The 26400-nt window shown below is 36.7% G+C and overlaps 2 protein-coding genes, 2 long non-coding RNA genes, 1 other non-coding gene and 2 pseudogenes across 5 annotated transcripts; 4 read left to right on the forward strand and 3 right to left on the reverse strand.

The window, feature by feature from the left end:
- Nucleotides 1–552: 552 nt before the first annotated feature.
- On the reverse strand, nt 553–659 carry LOC147920840 (small nucleolar RNA R71). The gene has a single exon (XR_015591818.1). It is a non-coding gene; the product is annotated as a small nucleolar RNA R71 (small nucleolar RNA).
- Nucleotides 660–11152: 10493 nt separating this feature from the next.
- Nucleotides 11153–12148, reverse strand: LOC147920841 (uncharacterized; annotated as a pseudogene).
- A 1166-nt stretch (nt 12149–13314) lies between these two features.
- LOC104768111 (blue copper protein-like) lies at nt 13315–14166 on the forward strand (annotated as a pseudogene).
- An 870-nt stretch (nt 14167–15036) lies between these two features.
- Nucleotides 15037–15808, forward strand: LOC104766957 (peptidyl-prolyl cis-trans isomerase CYP19-1-like). Its single transcript, XM_010490928.3, has one exon. It carries the CDS (start codon nt 15106–15108, stop codon nt 15622–15624), a length of 519 nt encoding a protein of 172 aa, XP_010489230.1. The 5' UTR covers nt 15037–15105; the 3' UTR covers nt 15625–15808.
- A 2461-nt stretch (nt 15809–18269) lies between these two features.
- On the forward strand, nt 18270–19746 carry LOC147920842 (uncharacterized). Its single transcript, XR_015590826.1, has 3 exons — nt 18270–18561; nt 19032–19088; nt 19424–19746. It is a non-coding gene; the product is annotated as an uncharacterized LOC147920842 (long non-coding RNA).
- Nucleotides 19747–20233: 487 nt separating this feature from the next.
- On the reverse strand, nt 20234–21473 carry LOC104766959 (uncharacterized). Its single transcript, XR_764157.3, has 2 exons — nt 20730–21473; nt 20234–20653 (listed from the first exon to the last, which is right to left on the reverse strand). It is a non-coding gene; the product is annotated as an uncharacterized LOC104766959 (long non-coding RNA).
- Nucleotides 21474–24831: 3358 nt separating this feature from the next.
- Nucleotides 24832–26390, forward strand: LOC104766960 (uncharacterized). The gene is made up of 3 exons (XM_010490929.2): nt 24832–25128; nt 25210–25759; nt 25853–26390. The coding sequence occupies exons 1-3, from the start codon at nt 24975–24977 to the stop codon at nt 25986–25988; spliced, it is 840 nt and encodes a 279-aa protein (XP_010489231.2). The 5' UTR covers nt 24832–24974; the 3' UTR covers nt 25989–26390.
- The last annotated feature ends 10 nt before the right edge of the window (nt 26391–26400 follow it).

The raw sequence follows: 26400 nt of genomic DNA on the forward strand, positions 1-26400 counted from the left end.
TGTATGAACTTGAGAAGTCAAGGCCAAGAAGACTTGATTGAGCGGGTTGACGACATCTACCGTTTTGAGCGAGAAAATCGCCGGTTAGCAAGACAAGCTATGGACAACAACCCTCCACCTCCTGCTGGTCATAATGGAAATGACCTGCACAATGATGACCAAGCTCTTCTCCATCCTCCAAGACAACCAAGAGGCATTGGAACTTTAGATCAACCAAACCTTCATGGGAACCGCATGGGAATTAGAGCACCTCTTGTTGAGAACAATAACTATGAGATCAAGTCAAGTCTTATCAACATGGTGCAAAGCTCAAAGATTCATGGTTTTCCTATGGAAGACCCTCTTGACCACTTGGATCAGTTTGACATGATGTGTGGGACAGTAAAAATCAATGGTATCTCTGAAGATGCATTCAAGCTCCGCCTCTTTTCATTTTCTCTTGGAGATAGAGCTAGGGCTTGGGAGAAGAACCTACCAGTGGGATCAGTCACCTCTTGGGATCAATGCAAGAGAGATTTCCTATCCAAGTTTTTCTCTACTACAAGAACAGCAAGGTTAAGGAATGAAATATCAAGCTTTGATCAAAAGGGAAATGAGAGTTTTTGTGAAGCATGGGAGAGATTCAAGGGCTATACTATGCAATGTCCTCATCATGGTTTCTCCAAGGAGTCTCTTCTCATCACATTATACAGAGGGGTGCTACCAAAGATAAGGATGTTGCTTGAAACAACAAGTAATGGTAGCTTTCTTGGCCAAGATGTTGATGTTGGTATGACTTTGGTGGAGAATCTTGCTCAAAGTGATGGAAACTATGAGGAGGATTATGATAGAACTCCAAGAGATCATTCTGATATGAATGAGCAGCACCGCAAGGAAATCAAAGCTCAATGACAAGATGGATAAAATGATTCCTGCCAATCAAAAGCCAGTCCACTTTGTTACAGAGAGTGATGTCTATCAAGGGTATCAAGAAGATATGGAAGCTTGTGTTGAAGGACAAGAGGAGGTCAATTATGTAGGTAGACAAGGGTATAACAAGTTCAATCCCAATTACCGCAACAACCCTAACCTCTCTTACCGCAGCACCAATGCGGAGAACCCACAAGATCAGAGTTATCCACCACAAAAACCACCTGGTTTTCCTTCCCAACCCAACTATCAGCCAAAACCTCAAGGGAACTATCAAGCTAAGCCTCAAACATATTCCCAACCTCAGCAACAAATGAATGCACCACACCCTCAAGGTCAAGGAGATGACACAAATGCTCTAATCAGACAAATCCTAGAAGGCCAAGGGAGAAGTGCCATTGAACTTGCCACACAAATGAAGAACATGCACCACAAGGTTGAGAATGTTTATGGTGAGTTAAATGCTAAGATTGAGAGGTTGCAAACACAAGTCCAGAGACAAGCTTCTTCCTCTTCACCAACACAAATGGGTTCATTACCAGGAAAACCAGAACCAAACCCCAAAGAATACATCAATGCCATAATGCTGAGGAGTGGTAAGCAACTACCTACTAATGAGCTCAATAGGGACATTGAGACTAAAGGAGGGGAGGTAGTGGTTGAGATTGAAGATGAAGATGAGTTGGTAGTGAAAGACTTGGGTAAAGACAAAGAAGCTGATGAAGTTGTGGTTGACAAAGGAAATAGTAAAGTGGTTGAGGAACCAAAGCAAGACAACACAATTGATGAAGTTTTCAAGAAGAGTAATGAGATTGCCAAGGAGACTCTATTTGTGCCTCCACCTTATGAGCCAAGACTGCCATTTCCTGGTAGGTTTAAGAAGCAACAAGTGGACAAGTATAGAGCTATGTTTAATGCTCAAATGAAGGATGTTGTTATTACAATGCCAATCATTGATGCATTTTTGCTGAACCCATCATACAATAAGTTCCTCAAAGATGCAGTTATGGAAAAGAAGAAAGCTCTTCAAGGCATGGTAATCTTAACCCATGAGTGTAGTGTTATCATTCAAAACAAGGTAGTAGCAAAGAAGCTTGAAGATCCTGGTAGCTTCACTCTCCCTTGCACATTGGGACCTTTATCTTTTAGCCACTGTTTGTGTGACCTTGGGTCTAGTGTTAGCTTGATGCCTCTTTCAGTTGCCAAAAGACTAGGTTTCACACACTACAAGAAGTGTATGATCACCCTTGTTCTTGCTGATAGGTCAGTTAGAACACCAGTAGGAGTGATTGAAGATCTACCAGTGATGATTGGCCATTTTGAGATCCCAACCGACTTTGTTGTGCTTGAAATGGATGAAGAACCAAAGGATCCACTCATCTTGGGGAGACCATTCTTAAGAACTGCAGGAACAATGATTGATGTGAAGCGTGGGAAGATTCAATTGAATTTAGGCAAGGAAGCCTTAACTTTTGACATCAACAAAGTGATGAGGAAGCCTACAATTGATGGTCAAGTTTTCTACATTGAGAAGATGGAAGCTTTAGCTGATGAGCTTTTGGAGGAATTGGCAATAGAGGATGAGCTCCAAAGTTCTTTGACAGTTAAACAAGGAGAGTTTGGTTTACTAAGGGAAGATAGTGAAGGGTATGAAAAGATTCTTGACTCTCACAAGCCTTCTAGTGATGATAGAAGCTTCCTTGAGTTAAAAGAGCAAGTGGTGTGTTCAGTTGAAGTGGATTCAAATGAAGATTGGAGTGAGCTTAAAGCACCCAAGATTGAACTTAAACCACTCCCTAAGGGGCTAAAGTATGCTTTTCTAGGTAAAAACTCTACTTACCCTGTCATTATCAATGAAGAACTTAGTGAACAAGAAGCTGTTACTCTTCTAGGTGAATTAAAAAAGTATAGGAGAGCTATTGGTTATTCACTTGATGATATTAAAGGCATTTCTGAAACTCTTTGCATGCATAGAATTCATTTAGATGATGAATTAATGACTTCCATTGAACCACAAAGAAGGTTAAACCCTAACTTAAGAGATGTGGTGAGGAAAGAGATTCTTAAGCTTCTTGATGCTGGTATCATATATCTTATATCAGATAGTACATGAGTTTCACCTGTACATTTGGTACCAAAAAAAGGAGGAGTTACAGTTGTTAAGAATGATAAAGATGAGTTGATTCCAACTAGAACTATAACTGGACATCGCATGTGCATTGATTATAGGAGACTTAATGCTGCATCTAGAAAAGATCACTTTCTTTTACCATTTATTGATCAAATGTTAGAGAAGCTAGCTAGTCACACTCATTATTGCTTTCTTGATGGTTATTCTGGTTTCTTTCAAATCCCTATACATCCCAATGATCAGGAGAAGACTACTTTCACATGTCATTATGGTACTTTTGCTTATAGAAGGATGCCATTTGGATTATGTAATGCTCCAGCTACTTTCCAAAGATGCATGATGTCTATTTTTCTGATCTAATTGAGGATGTTGTGGAGGTGTTCATGGATGATTTCTCTGTCTATGGAGATTCTTTTTCTGGTTGTCTTTCTAATTTGTGCAGGGTTTTAAAGAGATGTGAGGAAACAAATTTGGTTTTAAATTGGGAGAAGTGTCACTTCATGGTGAAAGAAGGAATTGTGTTGGGGCATAAGATTTCAGAGAAAGGCATTGAAGTTGATAGAGCTAAGATTGATATGATGACCAATTTAGCACCACCAAATTCAGTCAAGGGGATAAGAAGCTTTTTGGGTCATGCTGGATTATATAGAAGGTTCATTAAAGACTTCTCAAAGATTGCTAGACCTCTTACAAGATTGTTGTGTAAAGAAGTTGAGTTTGAGTTTGATGAAGAGTGTCTTCAAGCTTTCAAGAAGATAAAGGAAAAGTTGGTTAGTGCTCCAATAGTTCAAGCTCGAGATTGGAATTTGCCATTTGAAATCATGTGTGATGCTAATGACTATGCAGTTGGAGCAGTGCTTGGTTAGAGAAAAGATAAGAAGCTTCATGTGATATACTATGCAAGCAGAACCTTGGATGAAGCACAAGTCAAGTATGCTACAACAGAGAAAGAACTCCTAGTTATTGTCTTTGCATTTGAAAAGTTCAGGTCATACTTGGTGGGTTCAAAGTTCATTGTTCATACTGATCATGCAGCATTGAGATATCTTTTAGCAAAGAAAGATGCTAAACCAAGACTCTTGAGATGGATATTGCTTCTTCAAGAGTTTAATTTGGAGATTAAAGATAAGAAAGGTATTGAAAATGAAGTAGCAGATCATTTATCAAGAATGAGGATTGACAATGAGATTCCAATCAATGATGCACTTCCTGAAGAGCAACTAATGGCAATACAACTCCTTGATAAGAGTTGTGATACTTGGAAAAAGCTTGGAGAAGTCATGAGGTTAGAAGAGAATGGTCCTTGGTATGCTGATTATGTTAACTACCTTGCTTGTGGTCTTGAACCACCAAATCTTGTTGGCTATGCTAGAAAAAAGTTTTTTAAGGACATCAATAACTACTATTGGGATGCACCACACCTCTATACTCTTTGTAAAGACAAGATTTACAGAAGATGTGTGGCTAAAGAAGAGATAGAAGGTTTAGTAGAACTTTGTCTTGGAGCAGCATATGGTGGTCATTTTGCTACATTCAAGACAATCACAAAGATCCTTCAAGCTGGTCTGTGGTGGCCTACAATGTTCAAAGACACTCAAGAGATTATCTCTAAGTGTGATTCATGTCAAAGAAGAGGAAACATCAGCAGGAGAAATGAAATGCCACAAAATCCTATTTTAGAGGTTGAAGTGTTTGATGTGTGGGGTATTGACTTCATGGGACCATTTCCTTCATCATATGGTCACAGTTACATACTTGTAGCTGTTGATTATGTCTCTAAATGAGTGGAAGCAATAGCTAGTCATACTAATGATGCAAAGGTGGTACTAAAGTTGTTCAAGACAATCATTTTTCCAAGGTTTGGTATTCCAAGAGTGGTCATTAGTGATGGAGGAAAAAACTTTGTTAACAAGGTCTTTGAGAGTCTTCTTAAGAAGCATGAAGTGAAGCATAAGGTTGCTACACCTTACCATCCCCAAACTAGTGGTCAGGTTGAGATTTTAAACAGGGAAATCAAGTCAATTCTTGAGAAAACGGTTGGTATCACAAGGAAAGATTGGGCAAAGAAGTTGGATGATGTTATATGGGCATATAGAACTGCCTACAAGACACCAATTGGGACCACTCCATTCAACCTTCTCTATGGAAAGTCTTGTCATTTGCCAATTGAGTTAGAGTATAAGGCAATGTGGGCAGTCAATCTTCTTAACTTTGATATCAAAAATGCTCATGAGAAACGCTTGGTACAATTGAATGAGTTAGAGGAAATTCGCCTTGAAGCTTATGAGAGTTCAAAGATCTACAAGGAGAGGACAAAAGTATTCCATGACAAGAGAATTCTTCCAAGAGTTTTCAAGGAAGGAGATTTGGTGTTGCTGTTCAATTCCCGCTTGAAGCTATTCCCAGGAAAGCTTAAGTCCCGCTGGCTAGGACCATTCAAGATCAAGGACATTAGACCTTATGGAGCCTTGGTGTTGCTGAACAAGGCCGGAAAAGAGTTTGTGGTTAATGGACATAGGTTGAAGCACTACTTAGCCAATGACTTCATTGAGGAGGGAACAACTGCTTCTCTCTCAGAACCTCAAGATGCCTAAGCGGTGCGGTAATGTCAAGCTTAGAGACATAAAACAAGCGCACTTGGGAGGCATTCCCATGGTATCCTTATGTAAATATCTTCTACTTTTCTGTTAGTATGTGTGTTTTAGGTTTTGTGTTTTTGAGTTTTGAGCATTGGGAAGGTTTGGAGGTTTGTGTGGATTTGTCTTTAAACAGATAGGTTAATTGGCCAAGGGAACCGGAGATAGCTGCGGTCTAGATCATCGGCCAGGTGAGAGCCGAGTGTGTGCATCGGCCATGGCGATCGGTCAAACATTAGCCGCGTGAAGTGTTGAGGATTTTGATCGCGAGCATCAGCGGTCTAGGCCATCGGTCAAACCACGGCCGCTGGAGGGTGATGAGTGAAACGAGGGATTTTGATCGCGAGCATCAGCGATCCAGGCCATCAGCCAAACCGTGGCCGAGTGAGGCCATCGGCTGTGACCATCAGGCAACGGCCGGCCGCTGGAACTCATCCAGGTATGTTTTCCTTCTCATTCTTGGTTTAATTCGGTCCAATCCTAGTAAACCAGTTTGATTTTCAACTTTTCAAATCAATTTTAGCCGGTTTATTCCTTCTCTCAGCCTCCTAAAACCCGAAACTCTCTTTTCTTTTCTCTCTTTGTCGATTTCAAGCTCCTAAAACCCTTAGAACACTAAAATCTTTGTATCTCTCCCATCTCTCAATCATTTTCAAAGATTATTGGTGTGTTGGTTTCGGTTTTGCAAGCTCTTTTAATTACTTCTAACCCCACCTACTAGTTCTATTTCACTACTCATCGACAACAAGGTAAGGCATTCTATCTCTCCTTTTCTCTCATTCAAGTTTGAACCCAATATGTGCTAGAATCGACTAGCCAGTTATTTATGCATTGATTTTAGGTTGTTTAGCTTGATATTGATGTTAGCTGGTTCCATTTTCGTTTGGTGTTTATTTTCGAAATTTTTGATTTATGAGCATTTAGGGTTCTTGAGAATACTTAAAATCAAAAATTTTGGGGAAATTTAAGTTTTATTGTTTCCTTACCTTGTCTATTGTCCAAATAAGCATCCTGGAAGAGACTAGCAGTTTTGGAGACCAATTGATCATGTTTGGTGGTTTATTGAGTTCTTAAATTTTTAAGAAGTAATTTTGAGTTTGATTGTGAAGTTTGTATCTTAGTTGGTTCACATTTGTTCCTTGGTTTAATTTTGTTGATTTATCTCTTAAATACTTAGCACTTGTTTGTTGTGGATTCAAGTTGTGGCTCCTAGTGAGCCTTACTAATATTTTTCAAGTGTTTTGTATTTTTATTAGGAACAATGGGTAGAAACATCTTGAGACCTGGAGAAAAACAAACTAAGGCAAAGGAAGTTGTAGAAAGGGGTGTTGAGAAGAAGAAGAAGAAAGCAACTCAGTTTAAGTCTTCACTTGGTAATCAAAAAGCTCTAGCAAGCAAGAAGAAGAGTAAGGAGCTTGTGATTGAGGATAATGATTCAGAGGAAAGGGATATGATTGAGAGTGAGTCTGATTCTCCACCACCTCTAGCTGCCAAGGAAAAGCAGATTAAACCAATAAAGAAGAAGCCTACCTATTCCCAACTGATGAAGTGCCTTAAGAAGATCAAGTTTGCTCCAACTAGATATCCAGATCATGAATTCCTTCACAATGTTGGCCTCCTTGAAGACATGCAAACTATCTTCACAACTTTGGGATTAGGACAGTTCTTCAATATGGCTTTTCCCACCTATATTGAGCGAACAAGAGAGTTCCTTGCATCCTTGTCAGTGACTTATTATGAAGATGAGATGGTGGAGGAGAACAATGATCTTCGGCATTTTGAGTTTAAAGTTCAAGGGAAGCACTACAAGATGACCTTTGGAGAGTTGGGAGCTATCTATGGTTTTCAACCAGGAACAAGGCTAGAATACAACACTAACCCTAAAGAGTATAATTCTTTTTGGGAAGATATTGGTATGGGAAGATACATAGCTGGTCAAGTTAAGAACTCAGGCATCCAACATCCTACAGTGAGATATGCTCACAAGGTTCTCTCTCACACTCTTTTTGCAAGAAGAGAAACTGGAGGAGTTCTAGCCAATGAACTTGGCTGTCTTCTAGCAGGGCTGCAACCTTTCATAAAAACCTATGAAGAAAGGAATCCTCCATTGTCCAATGCTGAAAATACTTGTGTTGCTGCTGTTTTTCTTCACCAAATGCTTCACTACCAAGGTTGGGTTTGGACAACAACAGAGAAGACCCATGTTCTAAGTATGGGTGGACTTGTCACCCACATTTTGCAAGCAAAAGGAGTTGAGCTTGGTGAGTTTGACCATGACATTGCAAGGCTTGTTCCAGTCTACCTCAAGAAGACTACTTATTTGGATGACCAAACTGAGAAGGGTTTCTATGCCTACTATGGCTACATTTTCAAAAGCATGCATAAGAAGAGGCTCTTGCTCCCTCAAAAGGATGTCACAACCCTTTATATCAAATATAGAATATACTGCCAGATTAACGATGACTTCTTGTACTCCTTTAAGGATGATGGGCCAGTGATTCCAATAACAACTTCAAAGAAGGGGAGAAAACAAGCAGAGGACACTTCTCAAGCAGCTCCTCCCAGCCCAGTTTATGGTAGTGCTAGGTATGATTTCCAGCCATTTGAAGAAGCCACTACAAACAAGTCTCTTAGAGAAGCACACACCCACATCCACCCTCTCCAGCGTTTGGCTAAATGGCAAGGGAAGAACATCAAGAAGTTAGTTAAGGGAATGAAAGATCTTCAAAAGAGATTGAAGCATGTGGAAGCAAAACTTGACATTGCAAGTACCTCAAATCCAAACCCTGAAGTTGTTGTGGACTCAAGAGAGGAACAAGCAGATGAGGTTGAGGATGAGATGGAGAGACACAACTGCACTTGGTTTTTATGACCCACCAAGAGCTTCAGCATATGAGAGGAGACAAAGGAGGAAGAGAAGAGCAGAGAAATCTCCAACACCATGCACCAGTAACTCCTCCTACTCTCTTGACTCCTCCATGAACTAGAGGTACACTCCAAGTCCTTGTAGATAGAGTCTTTTCTTATTTTCATCTTTATTTTTCTTGTTAGTTTTTTTTTTCCCCAGCTTTTCTCACACAGAGACTGTGTGAATTAAGTTTGGGGGAGGGACTAACCATATAACATTGTGTTTTGTTTTGATTTTCATTTTTAGTGTCATGCATATGTTAATACCTATGTTTTGAGAAAAATCAAAAAAAAAATTTGAAAAATTTAAAAAAAAAAAGAAAAAAAACCAAAAAAATGCATGTAGCTTTGCATATTCATTCTTGTGTTTAGGATTGAGTCTAGAAGCATTTAGTATGCATTTGCATTGGGGATAATGATGAAGTTGCCTTGTAAAATTAGAGTCTTAGGATTGAACCCACAGCCCTCACTTATAGTTCATTGGTGCTTGTTTAATCTTTGGGAAAAAATGAAGAGTCTAAGCTTTAAGCATTGTGTCACTTGAAAGCATTTTCTTCTAGTGTAAAGCTTGCTTGATAATTGCTGCATCTATATTATTTTGACTTTAATTTGATCTTTAAATTATCTTGCTTATGGACTATGAATGCTAGCTCATGGAACTTTCATTTGGGTTAACTATCTCTATCTGCCACTCTATTTTGCTTAACTCAATCTCTTGTCATACCTTTGAATCTCAACCTTTTCTTTCAAGCCTTGTATTGATTTGTTGAGTGAGGCCTTTTCTTGATAATGCTATAGGTTGTGAAATCTTGAGAGTATTGAGAATGACAAAGAACTGGCTCTTGTTTTAGCTAGGTTTGGAGTTTTTATAGCTAGCAAATAGGACTGTTTTTGAAAGAAATAAGTGGTTAGAATTTTGATTTGGGTAAAGGTTTGGAAATAAGAGAGATTAAGAAAAAAAAAAAAGGGGGGAAGGAATTACTTGGTCAAAAGAAAAGAAAAGATTTATCTCTAAGGTTAAGTTTGGTAAAAAGCTCTAAGTCTCTTAAGAAGAAAAAGAGAAAGAAAAGTCTAGCTGATGTCTCCTAGAAAAGTTTCATAAAAAAAAAAGAATGCTAAAACATAGTGTAATGAGAATGGGAAACCCACAAGATCAGAGTTATCCACCCAACCCAACTATCAGCTAAAACCTCAAGAGAACTATCAAGCTAAGCCTCAAACCTATTCCCAACCTCAGCAACAAATGAATGCACCACACCCTCAAGGTCAAGGAGATGACACAAATGTTCTACTTAGAAAAATCCTAGAAGGCCAAGAGAGAAGTGCCATTGAACTTGCCACACAAATGAAGAACATGCACCACAAGGTTGAGAATGTTTATGGTGAGTTAAATGCTAAGATTGAGAGGTTGCAAACACAAGTACAGGGACAAGCTTCTTCCTCTTCACCAATACAAATGGGTTCATTACCAGGAAAACCATAACCAAGCCCCAAAGAATACATCAATGCCATAATGGTGAGGAGTGGTAAGCAACTACCTACTAATGGGCTCAATAGGGACATTGAGACTAAAGGAGGGGAGGTAGTGGTTGAGATTGAAGATGAAGATGAGTTGGTAGTGAAAGACTTGGGTAAAGACAAAGAAGCTGATGAAGTTGTGGTTGACAAAGGCAAGAGTAAAGTGGTTGAGGAACCAAAGCAAGACAACACCATTGATGAAGTTTTCAAGAAGACTAATGAGATTGCCAAGGAGACTCTATTTGTGCCTCCACCTTATGAGCCAAGACTGTCATTTCCTGGTAGGTTTAAGAAGCAACAAGTGGATTAAGACTCTATTTGTTACTTATTAATATGGATCAAATCTCTTTATAATAATCTATTAGCTATTACAAACACTTCTTTGAAGAAGGTAGGAAAAAATAATAATTTTTGTTAGTTGGGGTCATTATGGCAAATATTTTTGCTTTTTATCTTTTTGTATCCTATTATTAAAATACTATTGTTTTTGTTTGTCTCCACCGACTTCATCTGATTGTCTCCAGCAAAAAAAAACGTTAATTTTTTTTTTCTTATCATCTTCGACATTCTGCTTTTTTCAAATCTGAGAAATCATAAGTTCTTTATTATGATTCTTCCATATTGAAACCAGAAATAATAGATTACAAAGCCCTTTTAAATTTAGATTTCCATATCTCCAAAATTCCATATCGTTTTCATCTCCACAATTCCTCCTACGCATATAACAGTATCGGTTTCAGGTAAATAGATTTGTTCTTTCTGTTGTTGATTTCTTAAAAGTGTTTCTGATTTTGATGTTGGGTATCTGATTTCACATCATGTTTGAACTCACATATGGTAATATAAGGGTTTTTGATCACTTATACATAACCAAATTTGGAAATATATTCGGGGAGCTATAAAGTCTCTAACGGTATATGAGAGAGAGGCCATCATCGGGGAGCCTGTTAAAATACAATTATATATTTAAAACTCACTAATTATGCTAAGACAAAAAATATAATGAAATCTTATATTATAGATAATCTTACGCTTGTCTGAAAACATCAACTTAATGGAACAGTGGGTTCACATGGACTTGAGAAGCATCAAACGAATTAGTCAAAAAGTTTACACCTGATTGAGTAAAATCATAAGTAACTGAATAATACATCTGTTAAATGATAAACAATGTGCAATAATAAAATGTTTATACCCTTGTAGGATTTTATCTTCACAAATCTGAGAACACAGATGATTCTGCTTCCATCAGACTCTTGACAGGATATAAACACGTGCTCGGCTAAGAAACCCCACAAGGTACATGACATTATCACATCTCTATCACATAAAATGAGTTAGTTGGATTAGTGATTTCAGATGTTATCCCCCATAATAATCATATAGTTGTATTAGCAAAAAAAAGCCTTACGTTTCGTCCTGAAGCTCAAAAGCAAGTTTTTTGGTAGGTTTTGGCTTTGAGGTCCTCCAATTCACCCAAACTCACAATTTGACCAATAACCTCTGCATAATGAATAATATAAATATATAGAATATTTAGTAGAACAATTGTAAATAGATACTTACCAACAAATATGTGGGGATTAACTTCCCCACTGGATCTTCTTAAATTTAGCCAAGGTCAGGAAGCTAGCATCAGAAACAGGGTCACTGTCCATGACCACTGTTCCATTGATGAATGACATCTTGTACAGATGCGTGGTTGGTCTGAATTGACCAGTTGCATAGCTAAGACCAAATGTCTCAATGAAAACCCAGTTACCAATAGGGAGTCTATTCACATACTTGCAAACCAAGTCTTTCTTCACTGATGCATGAATCTTTTTACTCTGAAAAATGAAAGAGAAAAGATGCATTAGTAATAGAAAAGTCTTGTATCTCGTAAACGTAAGAATTTATTTCTTACCATCGAATCTGACAAAACCAAATCTAGCGTTTCACCAGTGTTTTCGGTATATAGACGCCATGAATGGACGACCTTCACTTGAACCCTCCATGCGGTTTTGTAGGGTCGAACATCTTTCAAGAAAGCAAAAATAGCAACCATATTGTGAGTGTTGTATAGATGTGATTGCTTATGCATAATCTTCATTTTAGGTTAGTATTATTTATAGGGAACCGATTAGGTCGACCAACACATTTGTTACGATACCAAAAAAAGATCCGATGAAACGAGTAATTAGAGAGATAATTATGTGTTCTGTTTTTTTATGGTATCTTTATGGGATATGATATATTCTGATATTTAATTCCTAATTATTTGATTGATTTGTAGGTAATTGGTGGAGGGGGAAATATTTGGATATCAAGAAGTTTCAACACAAATCTCGCATATGATCAGCGTCGAAGGTAATAAAATCTTAGTTTATTTTGTATTTAATTTTTGAATATAAGCAATTGGGGGGAAATGTTTTGGGATTGGCGAGATGTGTAACTCAAATGGGGTTGGACCTTGATTGTTAGTGTACTTTAATTTCCGAACCCAATGTTTTGTTTTTAAAAATTAATTCAATGGCATCTCTGTAAATAAGTGGCAACTTCAGAATTTTTTTTATAAATGTCTCAAATATATATATATATATATATATATATATATATATATATATATATATAATTTTGGAGATGTACCGGATGTATTTACTATTAAGAGCATCTACATTATATTGGTTAACCTTTTAACGGTGTCTTACGTTACGTTAGAGTTAGACATATGAGAAATTGAGATCGTATAGTTAGAATTACAAATCATATATAGATGCTCGAGAGTCGAGAGTTAAATACATCATTCTATAAATCATATATTATCTATCCAATATATCCTATTATCACAAAAAAATAGTTGTAATTAAAGTATATAATTCATGAAGAAGCCCATACGTAGTTGTATAAAATAAAATAAGATTTTGCACTATATTAGAAACACTAAAAAATAAAACCTAATGAGAAAAGGATTGCAAAACGGTGAATCTAATTGCAAAAAAAGGAATACTACATTACATTATGTATACACAAAAAAAAAATTATAACTTGCGTACGATTCATCTAGATAAAAAGGAACTAAACTAACAACAAAATCCTAAAAGGACTATGATAAGAGCTTGTAAATTTATATAAATAGGGCACATACGTGAGTTCTTTTTCACCAACACATTCTCAGAGTTCATATATCTCATCATCTTTCTACATCTTCCTCCTATCCATACGATTCGAATCATGGCTACAAAGAATATCTTTGGCTTCGTGCTTATGATCATGTTTCTATTGGGTTCCAGCTCCGCTAAAATCTACAAAGTTGGAGGTTCCAATTATGGCTGGACGGTAAAGGACGACTCTTGGGCTGAACATAAGGAATTCCATGTTGGAGATTCACTAGTCTTCGAATATGATCAGAACGTCAACGACGTCACTCAAGTTTCTAACGCTTTAGAGTACGAGTCATGTGATAATTCTTCTCCTAGAGTTGTTTACAACACAGGACATGATGTCGTAACCTTCAAGGAACCAGGACATTACTATTTCATGACCTCAAATCATATTCAATGCGTCTGGGGAATGAAACTCGATGTCCCATCACCACCGAGGAAGATCAATGGCCCATCACGTCCGATTCCTCCACCACCATCGAGCAAGATACTTCCTTCTGCTGGAAGGATTTACGAGGTCGGTGACTGAAGCGGATGGAGCGTATATAACAGTTTCTTCTATTCCAAGTGGAGTGAAAATAAACAATTTCGTGTTGGAGATACCCTCTTTTTCGAATACAACAAGCACATCAACGACGTTAGAGAAATCAGCGATGAACTTGAGTTCGAATCCTGTGAACCAACTTCTACTGTAGCCGTGTACAAGACAGGGCACGATCTTGTTAAGCTCACCAAACCAGGAGTGCATTATTTTGTAAGCTTAAAGACCGGTCTCTGTCAAGCTGGGATTAAACTTCGTGTAACGGTGCAACCATCAACCGAAGATGTTACTTTGCCGAGTGTTCCCAAGAAGAAGATGAAGTCGTCGCCTATTTACCACTTCAACAGGTGGTGGTTACGCATTTTCAGACCTCATCACTAAGCATTTGGAGCATTGACTACTTTAGTGTTATTGAGAGTTTTTTTTTTTTTTTTTTTTTTGGCTTTTTTGGTTTTATTTTTGCTACTCGTTAATTTTGTGGCTGGATCGAATATATTGTTTCGTTTCAGATGTTTTCATATGTTTTTCTTTAATTTTTCAACATTTCTATTTACTTTGATCATGAGAATGGCCATAAATTCATAAACATCATGAACACGTCGCATATGACATGTGGCATGTCCCTGTGCCAGATTTTGAGGAGCAATTGAAACCCTGTATAAACAATAGCTAGAACTATCGTTTGAAATTTAACCCAAAAAAAATATATATAGTGAAGAATTTATTAATTGGATCTATCAAAAGAATTTTCCTTGCCGGGCTTTGAACCCAAAAGATTACTGTTCCAGTAAGGTTTAACGATAGTGCTACAACGGAACTTTTGTTATGTTACAAATTGATATACGTATATATAACAAATTTGAGATATACATGTAAAAGATTTTGAAGGCCTGATTACAAAAATTGTAAGAAAAAAAATTATAAAAGCGTTCACAAAAACTTAGCTCCAAAACCAATGGGCTTTTTATTAACACATTAGACTTCACTATTCTTGGCCCATAACTAAAGGAATAAAACGGCATCGTTACTTCAGTCAAATATCTATCCAGTAAAAAAGCAGGAAACAAACACACAATATTCTCTGCCTTGGATCCACGCAACTTTTAACCCTAGTTAGATTCAACACTAACCACAGTTAACACAACCCTCTTAATCTCTTTACACGTGTACAAATCAACGGTCACAAAAATATTTCCTTTTCACTAGCCTTCCCCTATATAAAACAGTACAAAACCCTAATCTCTCACATTCATATTCACAACAAAACACCAAACCAAACACAAACCTTTCTTCTTCATCGTCGTCTTCTCCGATCAGATCATGGCAAACCCTAAAGTTTTCTTCGACATGACCGTCGGTGGGAAACTAGCTGGTCGGATCGTGATGGAGCTTTACGCAGACACAACACCAGAGACCGCCGAGAATTTCAGAGCACTCTGTACCAGAGAGAGAGGAGTGGGCAAATCCGGCAAGCCGTTGCACTACAAAGGATCGAGCTTTCACCGTGTGATCCCCAAATTCATGTGCCAAGGAGGTGACTTCACAGCCGGGAACGGAACCGGAGGCGAGTCTATCTACGGGTTGAAGTTTAAAGACGAGAACTTTATCAAGAAGCATACCGGACCAGGTATATTGTCTATGGCAAACGCTGGTCCGAACACGAACGGATCTCAGTTTTTTATCTGTACTGAGAAGACATCGTGGCTCGATGGGAAACATGTTGTGTTTGGTCAAGTTGTTGAGGGTTTGAATGTTGTTAGAGATATTGAGAAGGTTGGATCTGATGCTGGAAGGACCTCCAAGCCTGTTGTCATTGCTGACTGTGGTCAGATCTCTTAGATCTGTCTTGTCTCTGAGAGAGAGAGAGTTGTGATGATGAGTATTACAATGGTAGCTTTGTATTGTTTCTTTTGATGTCCTTTTTCTGTGTTCTTTTGGACTTATATGTTTTTTTTTACTTTTTGCTCTTGTGATCGTTATGAGTTTGGCTACCATTGAATAAAAATGAGAATAATTCTTCTTAGGTTTGTTATTATTACTTCTTCTACTATTATTAAGCATCATCTTCTTAAGAATCGAAGCTTCATATAAGCAGTAGACTTGAGTTGTAATTGGATATTATGGTAAAGCACTAAAAGCTTATGCATCTTAGAATAGTCAAGTTTCGTATACAATAATGTTTATGTGAAGTAGACTTAGACCATGTGCAACGGCGTACACTTGGGCCGTCCCTTTAAATAAATCAAAAAAGGCCCAATATCGAAGAAACGATTCTTATTTTGGGACGTTTTTCGTCCGTCGACTTGGACACGTGGTTTATTGTGATTGGTAGTAGAATTTGTCTAGGGTTAAAACAAAACAATTTCGCGAGAGAAAGTTCTCGACTTCTTTCTTCTATCTCGACGGCGACGATAAACCGAAACCGATCCTCGACGATTTCCCAAAGCCGATCCGTTCTTCTCACCGGAAGTTCTTGATGAATTACCGAAGCCGATCTTCTATGTCTCCCGAAGCCAGTCCGATCTTCTCTCCCGATTTGTCTCGACGAATTCCCGAAGCCAATCTTTCGTGTCTCTCATCAAACCAGTGCCGATTTCAAGCCGAAAGTGATCTTCTCTGTCTCCCGAAGCTTGTCCGGCGGTTCAATCGTGCTGAATAAGGTTTGTCTTCTTCCCCCAATTTGAGGTTTCGTTCATTATCGCTGATTATCGAATTAGGGTTATCGAATTAGGGTTATGACTTAATAAGGTTTGTCTTATTTTGCTGATTTGCTTAAGGGTGATCGATTTGTCTCTGTGTAAAGGTCGATTAGTGTCTGTATATACCTTGTTTCAATCGTTCTGTTTAATCATGTGTAAAAATCGATTTGTCTCTGTGTAAATATCGGTTTGTCTCTGTGTAAAGGTCGAGTTGTCTCTGTGTAAAGGTCGATTCGTTTCTGTATAAGTATGTCGAAGTTCAACTTATTATCAACGTCTCTGTGTCTCTGTCGTTTGCTATTGACAGTTTACTAAATCGTATGGTTGCTAAACTGTTTTTTACATTGATTTTGCTAAAACTTTTGTTTTTTTGTCTTAATTGTTAAAGGATTATAGGTATATACAAACTCTATTATAGGTTTTTAATTTGGTAGTTGTAATGTGTACTTCTCATAAATTGTGATTGTTGTGTAATTGATATGGTAGGTGTGTAATGTATACGAACTAGGTGTGAAATGTATACGAACTAGCTGGTCCTGGTTGGTGACATTTTGGTCTGGTTTGTTCATAGTTTCTTGTTTAATTTGGTAGTTGTAATGTGTACTTGTCATAAATTGTGATTAGACATTGGTTGTTAGGTCTTTATGTTTTGTTACTTATTGCAAGTATAAGTTTCGCTATATATGCTAACTCTTTCACTTATTGCAGGTTCTTCACATGTCCAAATGTCGATGATGGAGAGATGCATATTCACAAGTGGTGGGATGTGGCTGTAATGGTGATAGACGATATGAAGTGATGGCTGAGAAGGTAGATTACTTAACCTTGTTCAATGACTATGAACAGAAGATGGTTATGTTAGAGAATGTAGTTTCTGAGATACGTAAGGAAAATAGGTTTAGATACGTAAGAGATGCATATTCACAACTTAACCTTGTTCAATGACATATACTGTTGGTGCAGCCGGTATGGGTTCAAATATCAGCACTACGATTACTCGTCAAACAAGACTTCGGGATAAACAAGCCCATGACCAACTAAAACATGATTTGATTGAGCATATTTGGAGTAACTTTGGACATCTTCGAGATAATGAAGATTAATTTTCAAATTTCTATGACTTGAATAAAATGTTTGTTTTTCTTTTGATGTTTTCATGTTTTATATTTTTAATGTCTTAATTGTATGTTTTTGTTTTTCAACTTTATATAATTAATATTTAAACTTTAAAAATATTATTATTTTATTCGGGGGACTAAATACAAATAGACAATAATATTCATACTAAAAATAAGAATTTTTCAAAATAATATTATTATAATTGAGAGACCAAAAATATAGGACAACCAAAAGAAAGTATATTGTTTTTATATGAAATGGATGTTATTGGTTTGGCTTTTAGGTGTCAGGGCATGGAAAAGGGTGTAACTTTGTTGATATTTTTCGTTTAAGTCTTTTTGCTATGTGGTCATGTTTTGCACACGAGGAAGAAAGTGAAACCAGAACCAAAATATGAGTTTGTAAGGACGGCCCATTTATACAATATTGTACACTACAATTTTTGAGGCCCAATTCCATTTCTTTGCGTTACCATATATATAATGTTAGGATGTTCAATGGTGTCGATAAACTGATCAAAACCGAATTGAGCTGATCGTTCCAAAAACCATATCATAATAATATTGGTTTAAATGATTCATCTTTTCTATATCCAGAAAAAAACAAATTTGATGTTATCCCCAACGGGGGTTTTAAGAGAGGCTTTAGGAGAAAAGCGGGAAAAAAAAATCAGAAAGAAGAAAAAAAAACAAGAGGTCGTCTTATTTAGTAACCTCAATATACATATAAGACCTGTGACGTGTCAGCTAATTATTGGGTAAAACCATTTAATTGAGAATTTTGTTTTTTGGTCGATTGATTTTTTTTTTTCGTCTTCCTCTCCCGAGAAACTCTCTCTCCCGAACTTGAACTCGCGAATGACCGATGCTACCCTCAACGTCAGCCTTACTTTGAACGGCCTCTCTCTCGCCGTCGAGAAGCCTGGTTCGTTCATGTCGAGTACAACGTCCCTAAGAAGGTATAAAAAACAACTCTTTGCTTCTCCCCTTTTAATTAAGTGAAAGTTCCTTTATTTTCAATTGATTGATTCAAATCAGTTTAATTTCTGAAGAATTGAGGCAGAACACAAACAATTGCAGTAGAACTAAGAGTTGTGGGGTTTATCTAGGGTAGGTGTAATCTAATTTGGTCAGGGTGTTTTTGGGTTACAGGATGTTAGGTTTCAGTTCATGAACACAGTAAGGGTTGCTGAGAAGCCTTTGAATTTGACTTACATTCATAGCAGAGCAGATAACAGAACAATTCTCGATGGATTGTCTCTGTAACTTATATATGGATGCATCTTTTTAGTCAATAAACTAGATAACTGAATGTTATATATAAACGGTCTTATATTTTAGATTGGTGTTCTTGAAGACTCTGAAGAAAAATTTGTGTCTCTCTTGTGTTGACTATTGTTAAATTGTGCTTTTTTATCTTTGTGTGCAGCCAATCTTTGGGTATGGAGTGTCTAAGTGTGATAGAATCTGGGCAGCCAATCTTTGGGTATTGAAAGACCATCCCTAGTTTATTATCATTAAGAACTTAAACTGAGTAATTAGGAAGTTGATACAAACCCTCTTCTCTTTAGTTATCTGGATCAATTTGATGTGGCGCAAAGATGAAAACTTGATTGCAGTTGTTGACACTAGTAGGTAGAGTGGGTTTGGTGGAGTCTTCAGGCTGAGAATTTGGTATTTGCAAGGATATTAAATTAACTTGATTAAGGTTTTCGTTTAGATTGCTTAATGGATAGATGCTTAAGAAAATTCTCTCGGCTGCTTGTGATGTATATATTCTTCCATCTTTTGTTGGTTTCATCTTGATATACCTCTTCGCAGATGCACCTGCATCAACAATGAGTCATTTTTCTAGTTGCAGCTCAAGGGTCTCACTTCATGGTACTGGGGTCTTGTCTAATCAGCCTTCTATCTCCCGGGGCAAAAGAAAGCAGTCCGATGTTCCAGCTCATAGGAATGGAATTAGTTATGTCAAGTTTTTAACATCAATCTAGAAGATTAGAGTTTCGACAGTTTGCTTTGTTGATCTGTTCCATATTTTGTTTCTTTTGTCTCTGGTCTTCACATTCTCCATTTTGCCAAAGATGCAAAGACAAAGGGACTCACTCTTGAGGAAATTAATAAAGTCAAATCTCTTTTAAAAATTTATGAAATGCAAAAAAAATCTCATATTTATAAAATCTGAGAAATGCAATAATTTCATATTCTATTTTAATTTTTTAATTTAAAAAAAAAAATCAAATTAAGAGACTCAAAATTATAACCCACCATTCGAGGGAAAAAATTTAATTAGGAATCCCAGAGTTCTTATTCTCTAAAAGTGCATAATATAGTAATCAAAAAATTTAAGAGCTCCACAAATATAACTTCCCATTGGGGTTTCCCTGAATCCGAAGCAACCTGGAAAAGAAAAAAAAATAAATTTATTTTTTTCGCAACTGTCTTATTTATTACTCTTCTCTTTCAAAATATAAAATATTTTAGAGGTTTTGGTTTGTTTCATAATATAAGATATCTTCAACTTTCTAGGCAACTTTTAGATTAATTTCATATTTTTTTATTAATTGTTTTATGCAGTCTTGTTTTTGATTTGTTAAACTTTTAAAAAATAGACCTTCCTTATTATGCGTGTTTTTAGCCAAAACATCTTATATTTTGAAACGGAGAGAGTATACGAGAAAGCCTTAAACCACAACGCCAAAGCCAATTGTGACGGGCCCAACATTTACAAAGCTCAAATAAACACACCACAGTCAACAGACCTAATAAAACAAAACAAAGATCATAAAGGAACCCTAGACAGAAGGAAAAGCTGATAATTCAGCGCAAAGTACACGTGGCTTTTGGAGAACAAGTTGGAAGACATGAGGAGAAAAGACGAAGGGGGTGGAAATCTCCGATAACCGGCAGTTGATGTGTCGCCGGAAAGCATATAGTCCGGCCGAAATCGTCGGAAAACTGACTGCTCGATCGAACTCAATCTTTGCCCAAAGAAATAAAGGCAAGAATCCAGTTTAGCTTGATGAGAATAAGACTCCACTTTATGCAAATCTGAAAATCTTCTTCATCTTTAGTTAGCATCTTTTCAATCTTCAAGGAATTACCAAACACAAGCTTTTCTTCGAACCTTTTAGAATCCAAAAAAACTAGGCTAAAGCTTTGAACTCCAGATTCTAAACAACATAACTTCCTTTCAACAAATCTAGATTGGATCAAAGCTTCCATCATTGAACCTGCAAAACAAACAAACTGCCTCCATCCAACAAGTATCAACATATGAATTATACCATCAATTACTCTAATTGCTTCTAAATCATCCCAAAGAGCCAAGAGAGACACCAATCCACAACTCCCAACCAAATCGAGCCCCTTAAGAAAGGGAGGACCAGCGAATTGCAAACTCAGATTAAAGGATGATTTATGCAATTAAAACCAATTGAAACCGATACACAATTGAAATCCAAGGAGAGAAAAGAAAATACTAAATCCGGAAAAAACCGGAGCCAAAAGTAGCGGAGAGACCACTAGAGATAAGCCAACCATCAACGCTAAAGAAGCCGTTCGATGCCGGAGTACAGAGCCGACCACCGGTGTTGATGAAACCACCGATATCAGAAACATAGCCGGCCAAAGATGCTAACGAAACCATCTATGCCGGAAACAAAGCCAGCCAACACCGCTTTAAACGTGACAAAAGTCACCGCAAAAGAAACACCGGCTAAGCGAAAACGGAAAAAAAAATTCTTTCTCTCTGAAAGATGAAAGAGAGAGAAGAGAGAGAAAATTTTACACCTCACAATCTTCTTTCTTTTTTTAATCCCTCTTCACTATTGCAAAAGAGGAATTAAAGCGCCGATTTTCCAATGGAAATAAGTTGGGAAAAAAAAAACCAATCTAGTTTATATTTATGTTATACTGAGTATTTTTTTCTATATACTGAGTATTTTTTTCTAAATATTTAAGGATATACTTTAGAAAATTACAAACCCAAACCGAAATTGGAATGATATAAATAAAATATTATTATATAAAATTGGTTTTTGAAAGTTAGTCATTAACAAAATTTTGACATGTGTCAAATTATCAAATTTTGACATGTATAAAAGGTAATATTTAATAGAAGAAATTTGATTACAACAAAAATAAAATATTTTGTTTTAAAAAGTATTAATAATGTAAGAAGATAATTATCAAAAATTACAGAATTTATAAAAAAAATACAAAGTTTTTTTAGATAATTATAAGGAGATTATATATATATATATATTTCATAAAATTCGAAATTATAACATTTATTGTTAATTTGAAGTTATTCATTCTACGAAAAAATAGAAATGGGATTAAAAAAAATATACATTTAATTCTAAATTCTAATTTTATAAATAATTTATTCAGAAATATTACTTTCAATTTTGTTCTATTAGTAAAATGTTTTTAATAATTTTGTTCTATTAAGGAAAATGTTCAATTTTATAAATAATATTTCAGGATGGATAACCTTTCGGGAAGTGATTGTCGGAACTGTGCGAGGACAAAACACATGGAAAGATCATATGGAATTTGTAGGGTCGGTAAACAAGTATTTAAAGCTTCCCAGACTTAACAAACCAGCCGTCGGATATGGATGGACCAGGAGTAGACGTGAAGCCCACTAAGGAAAGTGGGCCTGTGGACATGGGTTCAGTAAGCAAGGTGGCAGTCGGGGCGTTCTAGAGAGAAAGGCTACATCATGGTGTCAAAAACACTGTCACAAATACATTGGAAAATTTAACATTAGTTACTATCAAAAGATTTTGTGATGTTATAAAAGAGTCTTTAGTTTTATTGGTTGTTGGAGCAAGCCATTTTGAGATAGCTAAAAGACGTGAACATGTTCTCTCCACACATGAGAAGGGCAGAGATGATGTTCTCTCTATGGTGGAGGAGGTTGGACGCAAGGTTATCTCCCTAAGGGAGAAAGGTGGAGGAAGTTGGACGCAAAGTAATCTCCCCGAGTGAGGAAGGTGGAGAAGTTTGATTCAAAAATATTGCTTTCAACTTTGTTCTATCGGTGAAACTTTTTCAATGGGAAAGCAAATTTTCCTTACTTTTTTAAACCAAATATACTCCTACATTCTCCTTTTTCAATTAGGAATAGGTAAGATTAATATGTTGACCCAAAAAAAAAATGGAAGATTAATATATGCATCTTCTTTTCTCTAATACTGTATTTTAAAATTTATTGTAGTAGTTGTAGACTAATTTATTTTATTTATATTTTCATCTCTATATTTTCATCTCTGAATTATTTGAGATTCATGTATTACCGCTTCTAATTTTCTATTATTTCTTTAATTATGTCAAATTAATCTTCTTCTGATTTCTCAACCTTATTGGTTGGTTGGTCATAGACCTTTTTGTGCAAACATAATTGTTACCATTCGTTCAATCCGAAAAAGAGATAAAAAGGAAAAGATCATCAATCAACCTAATAGTTGGATAAAATAGGCTAATCAAACACAAGCTTACAACAAACATAGATAGATTGTAAAAACATAAACCGTTGTTGATAGATCCATAGGAGCTCGGAAACAGAGGCTACATCATGGTGGGTCAAAGAAACTTCCACGAATATATTGGGAAATTTAACAGTATTTACTATCAAAATATTTTGTGACGTTGGAAAATGGTCTTTAGTTTCATTAGTTGCTGGAGCAAGCCACTTTGAGATAGCTAAAAGACGTGAACATGTTCTCTCCACACAGGAGGAGGGCAGAGCCGAGGTTTTCTCTATGATGGATGAGGTTGGAAGCAAGATTATCTCCCCTAAGAGAGGAAGGTGGGAGAGGTTGCACGCAAGACTATCTCTCCAAGGGATGAAGGCGGAGCCAAGGTTCTCTGCATGGTGGAGGAGGTTGGACGTAAGATTCTCTCTATATGGGAAGAGGACAGAACCGAGGTTCTCTGCATGGTTGGTCATACACTATTGTGATGTAATTTATTTTTTATTCGAAATATTTTTTGAGCCAACAATTTTAGTGATTAAAGAAACTATGCAAAAGTGAAAGTAAAGAGACTTATAATAGTTGGCTTAATTTGTTCATATAGACATTTTCTAGGTGGTGATAAATAAAATATTTGTAACATACAGTATACCTAGATGTAAAATATACAATTTTACTGGTAACATACATAAAAGATTTGTAAATAAATATAAATTAGTGTATTATAGCAAAAAAAAATTATAAACAATGTACAATAAGTTGTAATATATTTTTATTAAATTTCATTTTATTTAAAAAAATTTAAATCCGCACATCGGACGGGTCCTTATCTAGTATACATAAGTTTTTACGTTAGATACTATTCTCTTCGTTTCACACAAAAAAAAAAAAAAAAAAAAAATCCTCCGTTTGCTAGAAAAATATTGCTTTAAGGTTTTAATTTTGTTTTACAGTTTTAAGACTAAAAATCTCATTATTTGTGTGAATTGTGAAACATCTCAAAATAACATTCATTGTGAAACATAATATGTATCGTCGATAAATTGGAAAAACAAAAAATCTAAAAGAAATAACACTCTTATTTGCAATGAGATGTCGTAGCTTTACACCATATGTCGTAGACTAGTAGTGTTGTATATTCGTATTTTCTCAACCTGATTAACTTGTTTACCATCATGGAAGAAGGGAAGTCTTGATGTGAAATAATATAACAATAAAATAAACATCTTTTGATTCAGCATAACAGATACAAATTGCATGACACATTCCTACACTGCAAGATCCTTCTTATATCAAGAAAACAGCCAAACATCTCCAAGAAAATTTCAAGAGCAGTGTACAATATGTTAAAAACTTGTAAAAATACGTGCGGGTAGGGTCGTGTAAAATTTATTTCTTCTCTTTTTTTATTCACACTTCACATGTTCTGTGTGGAACTGTGTTCACACATTAGTTAACAGCTTGACACAACCATTATCTCGTAAAAGGCTTTGACACAACCACCATATTCATACAAAGTCTCGATTGTATTGATTGCGTTAGAGCCAACACAACACCTTCCAAAGCCACTAAAATATATATACTATAAAAAGAACAGCAAAATTTATTGCTCAGCACATAAGGTTAGGGAGATCATTAAGAGTCCATTACGAAATTTGGAGGCTGGAACATTAATATTCTTGACTCGTACGGATGCTCTCATGTTCATACACATAAACACTGTTTTTGTTTAAAAAAAATGTCTTTGTCAACAAACTCAATTAATATTTAGCAGTTGATGGTTGGAGAAGAGCTTTTTATTTACTCTTTTTTATCGTCTGCCTTTTAAAGACTACACCATAACTACACATCTCTTCTTATTCTTTATTGCTTATAGCTTCTGAGCATCAATGGATCCATATCATAATAATTTCCTCTTTGTATCCTTTCTCATTCTTTGTTTAGTCGCTAATGAAGTAGCCGGATATGCCACGGTCACAGGCTCGGTATTTTGTGACCAATGCAAGGATGGAGAGAGATCTTTGTTCGATGTTCCTGTCTCCGGTAATAATAGTTAATAACATTTTTACATTGTTGTCTAGCTCTGCTTGTGTTCCTTAAGATGTGTTTGTTAATATGCTGCAGGGGTCAAGGTTAGTGTTACATGTTCTGATGGAAATGGACAGGTCTATATGTCGAGAGAAGAGACTACTAATTGGCTTGGAGGTTATGTGATGAGATTTGATGGGACACCGGATCTGAGTGACTGTTATGCTCAGGTTTCAGACAATGGAGCTCAACAAGACCCAAATAGTTGCAGCATTGCTTCAGGTCCTGCTCAGAAACTTAAACTAATGTTCAGCTTTTTTGGGGTCGAAACGTTTGCTACCGATGCGCTTCTTGCTCAGCCACTTCAGCCCAGGTCTTTTTGTCCTAAACCACCAACGGTCATGCCTCCTCCTCAAGTCCCGGTAATGCCACCTCCTCAGGTGCCGGTCAAGCCTCCTCCGCAGGTGCCACAAGTCAAGCCACCTCCTCAGGTCCCGGTCATGAATCCTCCTCCAGCTACATTGCCTCCTCCTCAGGTCCCGGTCGTAAGTCCTCCTCCAGTTACATCACCTCCTCAGTTTAAGCTTCCACCTTTGCCTCCAATCCCTCCAATGCCATTTGTAGAGGCATCAGCTTGTTCTCACCAGTGAGCTTTCTCTCTAATCCATTCACATCTTGCCTGACCTCTGTTTCATATAATTCCCATAACATTTTGGCTTTGTGATATATATGTATATAGGTTGTGGATGAAACCTGAGTACAGATGCTACTGGAGAGCTATAGGCCCCGACACAAAGGTCGCTGTTGCATTCGGGCTAGTGGCTGGGAGGAGATACGGTACTGATATGACGATAAGGGAAGCGCTTGACGGTTGAGGAGAAGCCTATAAGACACTCCTAAGAGAGGCAACAACTGCATTACTCAATTCATACAACTCTCTTGGCTTTCCTTACAATTCCATCTCTGTCATCACACATACCAATTTGGCTCTCCTCGGGAACTCGCAGCACGATGTTCTCATAACTGCTATTCGTTTCATCAAGGCTAATTCCGGGACCTGCAGATTCACAGTCTGCAACTGATTGGGTGTGTTTTTTTTTGCTTACATACTCTACAGACACTATCTTCCTTTCTTCCATTGTTCTAGGGTACCTTTTGTAATACTATAAAAGTCTATACTTGGATTCATTGGAAAATTTATAGACTATTATTATAGTCCCCTATTTGTACTTGTTTACATCTTTCTTAAGCATAAAACCAGTATTTATTGCTGCAAAGCCTAAAATG

The sequence above is a fragment of the Camelina sativa genome, chromosome 19 (genome assembly GCF_030686135.1).
Source record: "Camelina sativa cultivar CO46 ecotype springtype chromosome 19, ASM3068613v1".
Taxonomy (NCBI): Eukaryota; Viridiplantae; Streptophyta; class Magnoliopsida; order Brassicales; family Brassicaceae; genus Camelina; species Camelina sativa.

Coding starts and splice junctions, on each gene's coding strand:
- LOC104766957 (XM_010490928.3), top strand. CDS start 15,106: ATGGCAAACCCTAAAGTTTTCTTCGACATGACCGTCGGTGGGAAACTA.
- LOC104766960 (XM_010490929.2), top strand. CDS start 24,975: ATGGATCCATATCATAATAATTTCCTCTTTGTATCCTTTCTCATTCTT. Junction 25,129..25,209: donor GTTCGATGTTCCTGTCTCCG/GTAATAATAGTT, acceptor AATATGCTGCAG/GGGTCAAGGTTAGTGTTACA. Junction 25,760..25,852: donor GCATCAGCTTGTTCTCACCA/GTGAGCTTTCTC, acceptor ATATGTATATAG/GTTGTGGATGAAACCTGAGT.